This window comes from Mustela nivalis (genome assembly GCF_964662115.1).
Source record: "Mustela nivalis genome assembly, chromosome: 5".
Taxonomy (NCBI): domain Eukaryota; kingdom Metazoa; phylum Chordata; class Mammalia; order Carnivora; family Mustelidae; genus Mustela; species Mustela nivalis.
The window spans coordinates 62,115,716-62,127,963 of NC_139024.1; the positions used below are offsets into that span (position 1 = coordinate 62,115,716).

At 41.0% G+C, this 12,248-nt stretch overlaps 1 protein-coding gene across 2 annotated transcripts in view; it reads right to left on the reverse strand.

Annotated features, from left to right (window-relative positions):
* Positions 1–1,274: 1,274 nt before the first annotated feature.
* The window catches only part of HECA (hdc homolog, cell cycle regulator), a 45,430-nt gene continuing 34,456 nt past the window's right edge, over positions 1,275–12,248 (reverse strand). The window contains exons 3-5 of one of the 2 annotated variants that reach the window (XR_014311905.1): positions 8,635–8,789; positions 4,524–4,903; positions 1,275–3,300 (exon numbers count right to left, since the gene is read on the reverse strand). Coding sequence is in view for 1 of the 2 variants with exons in the window: in XM_082731051.1 (XP_082587177.1) it covers positions 4,739–4,903; positions 8,635–8,789 (320 nt within the window). In the remaining variant the exon portion in view is untranslated. Of the gene's footprint in view, positions 4,904–8,634; positions 8,790–12,248 lie in introns of both variants that reach the window. The other variant, XM_082731051.1, reaches the window with a different exon arrangement.

Consider the following 12,248-nt stretch of genomic DNA (forward strand, 5'->3'; position numbering starts at 1 on the left):
CACTTGGCATAGTATCCCTCACCAGAAAATGATGAAATGATGTAATGGCGGCAGATTCCATTCGCTGAACACCAACAAGTGTAAACAGTGTCGTCCTACTGAACTCCATCAAAGTACTTTAATTTTTATTTTGCCACCCCTGAGGCATAGCAATATTAGACAGAGTTTGTATGAAGTCATTACCACAGTGCTACAGGCTGCCACTACAGGAAAAAATATTCCTTGAAAAAAATTATTTAAAATAGTAACTATCTTCAAAGGTATTTCATATTCATTAAATAAGGTTTATCCCAACTATGGCCAGCTAGCAAAACATGGAAAGCACACAAACTCAAGGCAAGCTTTTTTTCCTCCCAAAATTTACCTCTTCACTCAAGAAAACAGCCTGCATAACTAGGAATTTAATTGCTGCTAAATTTAAGTGAAAACAATATAAGCCGGATTTAAAGAAATGGAAACCACTACAAACAAGATTCTTCTCCCATTAAACTTAATTCCTATCAATCACTGCTTAACTTCATTTCCTCTTTCTGCTCTGCCACAGTTAAGAACTGTATTTTTCTTACAACTGCAAAGGAATTTTGTTGAGTAAATTACGCTAGCAGAAACCGTAAGATCCCGAGTCCTTATGGCTTCAAATAAAATAAAATTTATGCCTCAGATGTCTGTAGTAAGTGGGAAGACAAGCCTTTGAATCCACTGGCAGACTGGAGACATGTCCCTCACCCACATTTCCACCTCTTCTCCTGTGTTCCAGTGTTTTTGTGGATTTCAATCCACTAGCTGAGAATGACAGTGGAAATGAAAGGGACAATGAGATTTTAAAAGCACTGACCACAGTGCAAAGTCGCAAGAGGTTTAATCACAACTCAGTTTTCATTTTCTTAAAATGAAGTAGCATATGATAAAGTCTTCTCATTATAAAAATTGTTACAGGCATGGGAACCCAAGAAAACTCTGTAGACTAGGACTGCCTACCCATTCAGTAGAGCTCCCTATAACCAGAACAATTAACTTTGGACCATCTCCATGGAAGTAACTCTGTTCTATAGAAGGCTTATTGTATCGCAAAGGTAGGCTGCATGCGACCCGCCGCCATCGAACAGCATAAAGAGGCTGCGGTTCTCATGACCAGCAGCAGTGACCAAGAACGGACTGTGCTCAAACCCCAGAAAGGCTTCCCCACTATCTATTCTGATCAAATAGGCCCAAACCCCAAAACCCTGAAGCCCAGACAAAAAAATAAAGTGACACACCGAAGAGAGAGTACAACGTTAGCTTCTGAGATTTTATTATTTTTAATACATACATTTCACAAACAGAAACCTTCAAACACCACACACAATTCCATAACCAAATTGTTTCAGTTTTATCCACATTCTTTAACTATTTACACTGTCTTCCCTCAACAAAAGTGCAATCCAAGACATCTTGACAAGAAATCTTTAGGACAAGAATATATTTTTGAGCTGGTTTTAACGATGCCCATCCATTATGTTTTCTTTCAATTACCTGGAGTAATAATGAAGTCAAAGGACATAGAGATGAGCTGGGTTAGGCAGCATCCCATTAAAGGAACAAAAACACTGAACAGGAGCGCTTTCTCCTCAAGTCCTCCCAAACCAACTGAAACTGCTCAAGAGCTGCAACCAGGAGACCAAAGAGGAGAAGCCACGCGGAGGTCCCGACCCGGGTACAGGAGAACCAACTGTACGTGAGGCGTTGGTCTTAGGGGACAAAACACAAAATTTCAGCAAATTAGTCTTCATGGTCTACTAAGTTATGCATCAGCCTGTTAGTTTTAGTATTTAAATACCTAATAATATTCCTTCCTTGAGTTAATTTCCCCCAAAAAGCAATGAAAATACTTTTTACTCTGAAAATAAACTTCTGCAAAACCTGGAAATTAAAGACCAGGGAGAGCTCTGGCTTAGTTTGAATGGAATAATTCATCCCACCGCCCAATTTCATGGCCAATGTCTATCTTTTAAAATCAAGTAGTTGATAAACTCGGTATTATCACTTGCTTCATGTGCAGCCAGAAGAGAATGGAGAACTGAGTCAGCCTAAAGAGAAACGATAAAGCCATCAGAAATGGTTTCTCACTGAACTGAAGCAGGTAAAATTTTATTTGTTCCAGGTACAGAACTCTTAAAAAAATAAATGATTCTTTTAAAAAGTTAGAACAGGTAAAAAAAAAAATCACTTTGAAATTATTAATCACTTATGAGTGGTTCATTTTATTGAACATTGTCTATCAGAAAAACAGAAAAATGGGTCTCTTGGGTGACTAATATCCTTTAATATCCAAACCACAACAAAATAGTCATCTTTTTTGACATACTCTAATCTCCACTGATGTATTCAGAGCAAAGTACTTTGAGAAAATCTGGTGAAAATACTAAGAATAGCAGATTTCCAAAATAAGATTTATTCTCCACATTGTTGCATACTCATTGTATTTCACTCTCAAATAAGCCAGATTTTCTACTTTAGAAGAGAATGTGATGCCTTAAAGGCAAACAATATTCTCCTATAGGGAGAATCATCCTATAGGGATGATACCTATCCCTCTCCTTTTTCAGAACCGCAGCATCCACAGAATCCTAACTTTGTGGTTCAAATAAAGGCCAAAAGCAAATTTTATCCAATTACAGGGAAAACTCCTCCTACTTATTTTTCAGAGAGTACAAACCAATAGAAGAAGAAAATACTGAATGCATCAGACACCACATTCACAGCAGTTTTAGACTAAGGAGCTTGTGAACATGATTTATATATAAACTTTAAGATCCAGAACAATAATAATAAGCAGGTTTCTCTATAAAATTTTAGGTGCATTAAAAAACAGCATTACAATATTTTATTATCCATTTGAAATTCAGAACTGAAACTCAAATATTACCTCAAGACACGAGAAACCTACGAATTTTTATACTTGGGTACATGAGAGAATCAGTGGGGCACCAGTTAACTCACAAATACAGCTCTGTGTATTAAGACACATCTGCAAGGGCTCTGTTCTATAGGCCTTTTTCAGGCCAATATCGATTCGCTGCTTCATAGAGGCATTGAGCATTTCCCCCCACTGTGAAATATTTTTCAGACCATCAACCACCAAATGAGAGGCAGTAAACCGAATTACAATCATCCAAACTGAAAGATAAGAATATTAGCTGATATATTGGTTCTTCAATGCTCTGTTGTTTCAAAAAAAAAAAAAATCAAATATTTCATACAGTAGAACTCAAACTTGCTTGCAGTAATACCTAAAAACTTCTCAGAGGTAAAACAGCTGTTCTGAGAAAAAAAAAAAAAAAAAAAAAAAGGTATAAACCACATGAGTAATACAAACTGTTCACATCACTCCAAATTTGGCTACCCATAAAATAGATGTATTTTCAGCTTTCTATTAGCATATATGTATACAATACTTGAAATTACCAAATCCATTTTTGAGAAATCATATTCCAATTCCAATTCTATGATAGTATAGGGTGTCAGTCTATTTAAATCATCAAGCTCTAATCACAAAAGGCTGTATTTTGGAAAGCCCAATGCTCTGACTAATCAAGTTATACAAATTATCATCTTGTTTCACTAATGGTGAAGTATCATGGAGAGCTTCAGAATGATCTATTTTCAAAATACTGTTATATATTACAATCCGTGTTTTGAGAAATGAAAACACACTTTAAAAAGAAATATTGAAATTATTATTCCTTTCCTCATATCCTCACAAAGCAATTTTTTCCTTTCCTTCTTGGGGTCAAACCTATGATTTGGGAAGCTCAGCATTAAATGGATAAAATGTGGCCATAACAATTTTGTGGAATAAAAAGCATAGTGATGATGGTTCTGAATTTCACCAGTTAGGGTCTATGGCTGTGAGAAGAATCTGACATCAAATGGCCCCTGGACAGTGCAACCTACATAAATCAGTACCACCCAAATCATGTCATTCATGGGTTCTCCTTAAGAGCTCATCTGACCAACTTCAAAGACACAATTCCAAAGACAGGGTTCCACCTGATCTTGCCCCCTTGAGTCCATGTGCAGCACTTCCAAATTCATTCGGTATGTTCTCTCTGTTACAGGTCAGTTTACCTAAAAACATTTGCAACACCACTAGTTTTCCTATGTCTTATAATTTGGATATAATTTTCAGTGTGAAAACTGCCTGCCTAATCACAGAGGTGATAGAAACACCACTCGTATCTGCTTTCCAATCATCTACAGGTCAGTGTGCCGGCACAACCCTGAGCCAAGACAGACTAGTGCACTCCCAGCGCTCCAGGCACAGACTTACAGTCACTGTCCCATGTTCTTCTCAAGGCCCAGAGCAGATCTAAAAGTGGGTCTTTAGACAGTTAACATTTTAATAAGAGCTTCTTTCCAACTACCACCAGGCTTTTAGTTGATAATCTCATAATCCCTTTAACTAAATCCACCCTATCCTCCCCACCACCTTAAAAGCTGTCCGAGAGACTCTTAGTGAGAGTGAACCTCTACCCCAGACTCACGGGATTATCCATTTGGGCTCCAGTCAGGACCACAGACCAACACTCAGGAGTCAAGAGAGGGCAAGGGGCCAACCCCGTTTTAGTGGCACACATACACAAAGGAACTCTCCTTTAAATTAGAAAAGAAAGTCATGTCACAGAATGTTTCCCTATAAAAGATATGTAATAAAGAAATAAAAGTCAATAAAATAGCTATTCCTAAAGCAAAGCTTTCATCAATAAGCTTCGAGAACTTTGAAGGAGGAAAATGGCTTCACGAAATGGTAGTCCAGGTTCCCACAGTGCGGACACTGCTGGACGTTGCTGTACTCGGAGAAGTACTGCATCCCGATCCGCACGTCGATCACCGGCTTCCCGCAGTGCTTACAGTTCAGGCGGGCCTGTGGGCGAAACACAGACGGGTCAGCCACCGCGCCCTTCCTGCCGCCTCGCCACGATGTCACCGCCAGCCACCCCAAAACGCAACACCATGAGGTCTGAGGAACTGCTCCGGAGTTGAGCTGGGAGTCTGTCTCTCTTGTTAGCAAACGCAGGGGAGGCAGAGCGGAAGATACACATTTACACATTCATCATCTGTCTGACAGACTGACTCCTCTTTCCCTCTGACCTGCAGCACCCTGAGCACTTTCACCTACTTGTAGGAGGAAAATTCCCAACCCGCAGGGCCTGAACTGCTCCACGGAAGCTCCCCTAACAACAGGACACCCCTCCCCCTGGACTGTAAGAAGACGCTGAAGCTGACTCCCCTCATTCAAAGCCTCATGAAACTTCATGGACTGGGCTGAGTTTATTTTAAAAATTCATACACATTTTTGCATTCTGCTCCTTACTACACTTGTTTCCTTTGATGTAAAAATAAAATTTCCCGAAAATACTCCAGCAAAATTAACAATCCAGGAAGAAGTGCTCTGTGGATCCTGAGGCTTCAGGAAACCACCACACACTAGATCTTCCTTTGTGCCTGGGTATCTAACAGCACAAGACTAGAATCTTTTAGCTCAAGGTCCAAGAACTTAAAGGAATAACCAGAAACGATAGATACAACAGACTCTCAATTTAGATTCATTCCAAAAATGTAATAAAAAGTATAATCTCGGGGTGCCTGGGTGGCTCAGTGGGTTAAAGCCTCTGCCTTCAGCTCAGGTCATGATCTCAGAGTCCTGGGATCGAGCCCCACATCGGGCTCTCTGCTCAGCGGGGAGCGTGCTTCCTGCTCTCTCTCTCTGCCTGCCTCTCTGCCTACTTGTGATCTCTGTCAAATAAATAAATAAAATCTTTAAAAAAAAAAAAGTATAATCTCATTTTGTCCTCAACACACTCATGGGAGTTACGTGGTGGTCTGTGAATTTAGATGAAGACACAGGCACGGACTGACAGCAACATGCCCAAGGCCACATAGTTAGGAAGCAGAAAGACTGAGGACTGGACCAAAGAAGCTTATTCCAGAGCCCACATTCTTAGTTATGACACAGACAACCTTTCTGTGGCTAAGATAAATTCCCTTTTAGCTGACTAATCGCTCTGAACAACAAAAGTGAAATTCTGGGCAAACCTCTCTCTTTAATCATTCTCTTTAAACTGTTATTCCTTTCAAATAATTAACCATTAAGCTTCTTTTTGGCTCAAAGTCTTAGCAGAAGACCTTCCTGGATTCGTTAATAGCATCTAACATTTACACCTTCCCAGTGAATACACAGTTGCCCTTGAACAACATGGGTTGAACTGCACAGGTCCACTTATGAGCAGCTTTTTAAAAATAAATACAGTACAGGACTATAAATTTTTTTTTCTTTTCCTTATTATTTTCTTTATAACATTTTCTTTCCTTTGCTTTATTGTACAAATACAGTATAAAATACTTACACAAAATACGTGTCAATCAACCATTCATGTTATCAGTAAGGCTTCTGGTCAACAGTAGGCTGTTCGTATTTAAGTGTTTGGGGAGTTAAAAGTTACAGGCAGATTTTTGACCACACATGGGGTCAGTACCACTACCCCCTGTGTTGTTCAAGAGTGAACTATAGTTAACTGACATTTTTTTTTTTTTAAAGCCAAAGAGTAATCAAACATTGTTTTCCACTTTTAGTTCAAGGCCAGAAAATAGAGGTCTGGGCTCACATTGTTTTAAGGAAGAAATACACAGTGAATACCACCAGGCTGGCTGTGGCAGGATGCCATTCTGCTCTCCTCCCTAAAGATAAGGAAATAATCCCACTGTCTCTCAGTGATATAGCAAGAAGAGGAGCAGACAGGGAGTTAGAGGTTTTAGCATGGCTGTGCCACATTTGTGAAGACCCCCACTGCATGTGGAAAACAAGGAGGCTAACCTAGCTCTCCCACATCCTTTCTAGCACCAATGAACGGCCCCAAACTCTTTTCCTTCCTTACTTCTTTTTTTTTTTTAATATTTTATTTATTTATGGGAGATAGAGAATGAGAGAGAGAGAACATGAGAGGGGAGAAGGTCAGAGGGAGAAGCAGACTCCCTGCTGAGCAGGGAGCCCGATGCGGGACTCAATCCTGTGACTCTAGGATCGTAACCTGAGCCCAAGGCAGTCGCTTAACCAACTGAGCCACCCAGGCATCCCCTCCTTACTTCTTTAAAAGAGAACCCTCTCTTGTGTGTATCAACGAGAGGAGCCACTTCCTTCTGTTTCTCTCATCCAAGAGCTGGCGCTATAGCACAGTTGAGTATTACCAAATGCTACAGGGTGCAGCTAAAAAGACTTTGAGATCTCATTTCCAAGGCTAATGGAATTTTAAAATGGAAATGTGGACAATATATTAGAATAGCATACGAGAAAAGTCAGCCCTGTCTAGAATCAAACGACAAGCTATGGATGGCCATTTAGGTCTCTCCTGACCATAGCTCTTTTTTGAGAACACTAGTATAGACGAAGTATGGCTGAAGCACCCGCTTAGCCAACCTTTTTCTTCAACCTGCACAGCTTATCACAGGATATTCTTTTTTAAAAAATCACACCATAGTGCTAAAGATACAAAGCTATATAGTAACTAATGAAGTGCTTAATAGTTATTTGTATTAAAGCCAAGCTCAGAGACTAAAGAGCAAAGTAAAATTATCTCCTACCCATGAACATGAAGGAATTCTAAAACAAGGCTCTCTTTTCCTCCAAGCACTTGGAAATGAACCAAGATACTTCCAAGGATTTTGTTTTGCCTCCTGTGTTTCCATGAACTTATTTAACGTGTTTTCCCGGACTACTACCTCCCTTTCCTCTGGTGACAGCTAAACTTCGGAAAATGCTTCCTCTCAGCAATGCTTTAAGGATTACAAACATTTCACGATAGCCTCCAACACAGTAGAAGAAGGCAGTTCCTGTGTAACAGTGCTACCCCACAGAAAGGAAGCAAAAAGAAAATGCTGTCCACCAAAGAAAGTAAAAGTTTCTTCTTCCTTTTAAATGACTTCTTCTTGGGGCATCTGGGTGGCTCACTGGGTTAAAGCCTCTGCCATTGGCTCAGGTCATGATCCCAGGGTCCTGGGATCCAGCCCAGCATCAGGCTCCCTGCTGAGCAGGGAGCCTGCTTCCCTTCCTCTCTTTCTGCCTGCCTCTCTGCCTACTTGTGATCTCTGTCTGTCAAATAAATAAAATTGTAATAAATAAATAAATAACTTTTTCTTATTAGAACCTAAGTATATGTTAGTCACACAAAACAAGAAAATATAAGCGACAGGAACCACTTAGCATCCCAGCACGCAGACACAACCTCGGGCTTATAGGTTAGCAGATCCCTTTCTGTAGTCACTTTTTACAAAAAGAAGCATACTGTTACACCATTTTATAAACTACCTTTTTTACTTAGTACCCTAAAAATATTTCCCATTAATTATATATTATTCTACAATACCCCCATTCTACAATACCCCCCCCCCACAATGGCTGTAGAGTATCCCAGCAATAGCTTCATCAAACCATGGAAAATTAGCCATCATTCCTGGACTCGGGGATGAGGTGGTACAGCCACTTGCTATCTTCCTCGCCCTCTTCTGAACGAACGATGGTGCGGCTCTATCTCCTCTGCATTTGCCAGGGGACAGAAGCCGGAGTTCACACACAACTTGGTCTAGGGTGTCGATACCAACCTGACAACATGGAGAGGCAGCCAAGATGTCGTAGGTGTACATGGTGCCCAGCTGGTGCCAGCTGCCGTCCCACCGCGACTTACACTTGATGCAGATGATCTTATGAACCCCTTCCAGGCAGTCCACGCACACCGCATACAGGTGCATGAGCCTCCCTGTGCACAGAAGACACAGTGCTGAGAATGGCCATCATCGGGGCTAAAACACTGGCTGATCTATCAATTATAAGCAAACATGTTACCATTCAGATAAAATAAGTAGCAAAATAGGTCATATTCAGCCTATATCCCCAAGTTGTCCTTTTAGAATAATGATGAATTACAACTGTCAATGGGACACATACTCCAAAGTTGTATCTTTATTAAATAGGGCTTCAATTCACTTTTCTAAAAAATACTGCCAGGTTTATAATATGGACATCCAAATTCAAATGACCAAGGTACAAATCCTACAAACCAACCAATGGTCATGCAGGACTCTCAGCTCAGAAGCCTGTGTGTGGCACAGAGCCTGAACCAACAACGCCAGTCTGCAGCCACGGGCTTTCATCCACTGACAAGTCCCACCGTAGGAAAGTCAACAGTCTGTCTTGGTACTGGTGGCCCAGAATTATCCCACAGCCACAATTACTGTGTTAACTGTCCCTGTCTCCAAAACTGCTCAGCCTCACCATATTTAATTTAGGAACCAGGATCATATCTAACTTGTAAGTGGTGATTTAAATGGAGTACAATGTCTTATTATCTACTGGCCTCTTAAGAGAAACAACCCCATTTCTCCATCATTTGTTAACATCAAATGCTTGCAAAGGAAAAGAGGTCACCCTTGTTTGCATGGAAAGGTTTAGGATTCAAGTCATTAGGAAAGATTGGGCATGTCCAGGATCCACCTAGACGGTGTACAATAGCAACATTGCTGCTCTCTACGTAGGCATCAGGGAGCGCCACAGTGCTATACGCTATACTCAGAACACGTACTCCTTCAGAATGCGCCGCTCCTGGCCAGGAGCCAAACCATGGCTCGTCACCTTTCTATGGTTAGGACCAGCCTGCTCCTTACCCTCTGGAAAGAGGTAAATAGTACTGACAGGGTAACTTTCCATTTCATTTGCTTACAAGGCTCTCTCTTCCTCCTCAACAGAGGGCACCATGTTCTCTCTCTCTCTCTCTCACACACACACACACACACACACCACTCTTGTTTCTCAGGTCTATCTAATCTTCACCTTTTTCCAACCATTCTCTGAAAGGTACCCTTCACACGTGGTCCTGGGCTCTGTCGCACATTCTTCCTTTTCTTTCTCTTCTCTCTCTATTCAAGAATGCTCCAATCTTAAGATCTGAACCACCCTGTTATAAAATAAGCTCCCCAGTTTTCATCCCAGATGCTTATTTCTAACAGTGCTTGCTAGACAGACCTCTCCAGCCAATGCCCTCATCTTCCTTTCCCTAAGACAGGTCTCCTTCCCAGTGTTCTCCAATCCCGTCCATGATAGCATCCTTTATCTGCTCTAGAGCCAAAGTGAGCCAACCAGGATGCAGCTTCATCCTCTACAGGCAAGTTATTCCCAAAGCCACAATTTTTTCTTTAAAACAACCTCTTGTGGATATTCCTACCTTTCAGTTCCCACTGTCATCACCCAGCAATCTCTCATCTCCTGCCATCTAGGCAGGAGATTTAAGTTCCACCTCTCTGGAGAAAAGTCTCCCCCCCATCCTTTCAAACAACTTCCCTGCCCCCAGGTGATCATCTGCTTTAAAAAAAAAAAAATATTAGACTCTTCAGATCTTAAAGAACATGACAAAGCCCTTACTGAGGCTTGAAAGGACACCCATAATCCGTTCTCCCTACCTACCCTACTCATTTTCCACTGGAGAACCTCCACTCTCACCAATCTCTTCTCCCCAGTTCTGTTTCAACTTTTAAATCACCATTCCTTTGCTCAGATTGCCTCTGTCCTATCAACAAAGGCCTTACACAGCCAGACCCTCTTGTTATCAAAATCCATCCACCTTCTGACATCTGCCTTCAAATTGCCTCCTTTAACTACCCAGTGGCCCCTTCCTGATTGGAAATTATAGGATGCTTAAAGTACATCATACCCAGGTGTTACTCATTCCATAGATGGTGGTTAAGTTAGGCCTGGTGAAGGTAGTTCCATTTTTGTAAGAGCATCTTACTAACCTCAGATGGAAGGCAAGGATTGATAGCAACCAGCCCAGGCATGGAATACATAAGATTGATTCACTGATGTAAGTGAAAAGAATCCGTCATCACAGACAGAGTAAGAACAACAGTCCTCTCGTTTATGCTGAACCCCTGTACTCTCCTTTCATCTTTACAGAGAATATTTCCAGTCTTAAAGTGAAAGTGGTTTCTACCTACTTCCCTCGAAAATTAACCCCAACCAGTATAAAGAACAAGAAACGATACATAAGCTCCATCTTCTGGGAAACTGAGATACCTGCAAACCTGAAGCAAAACAGGAGATCACAAAATCAGATGAAGAAATTTTAAATGACTTAGCTCTGAAACTGGACGCAAGCAGTGGAATGAGGCGCCAAAAGGGAAACAGTGGAGTAGACAAGTAACCAAACATTCTATGCAACTTCTTCCATCAAGAAGTAGTCTATTTAATAATCATCTCCTAAATCTGGGCTAGCCTTACAACTTATTTTGAAAACCACAATGTGATGGAAGTGATGATACTCGGTTCCAAGCTTTCGCCTCTTGAGAGAGCAGGCCCCACCTTCTCACCCCCTGAATGCAGGAAAAAGCCCAGTCTAGCCCACTGGAAGATAAAAGACCACACCAAACCGGGATGAGCCATTCATTCCAGCGGAGGACCCCTGCCAGGCCAGCCAGTCAGCCAACTGTCAGACATGTGTCAGGGATCATCTGAACCAACCAACCCAGAGAACTATGAGAAATCATAAACCATCCCTGGTTTCAAACACTATGTTCTGGATCAGTTTGATTTTAACAAAGGCTAAAGGGCTAAAAGGTTAGGTGAAATTTTAGAAAAGGAATGAGACCACTCCCCTCAACCTCACTTCTTTCCTGTTGAGGGGACAGTTAAAATAGGAACCTGCATCCATGAAACAAGAACAAGATGATATTAAAAAGTGCTCTTGGAAATTATAATTTATGTATTTATAGAACAGAAAATCTTGAATTCAGTAAAAATCCTGACATATAAAGCCAAAGAAATCTTCCAAAAGGCAGGATAAAGAGAAAGATAAGCAATAGGATGTGTAAGGTCTCCCTCTATCTTCAAAAAAAAAAAAAAAAAAAAGATTAAACTTAAGGTCCAATATCTGACTAACAGTTCCACAGCTGTATTTGAAAATGAAAGAGGAAATGATCAGAGAAAGAAACCAGAAGAAAATCTCCCCAAACTGAAGACTATGAGTTTACACAGCCAAAAATCCAAGAAAGCACACTGCACAATGAATGGGGGTGGAGAGGAAGACCTGTGTCATGGTGAAACTTCAGAACACTAGGGATAAAGAGAAAATCTTAAAACCTCAGGGGATCGGAGGAGAAAGCAAAGGGACAGCAGTAAAATACTGACTTCTCAACACTGACACTGGAAGACCAGATATAGTGAAGAA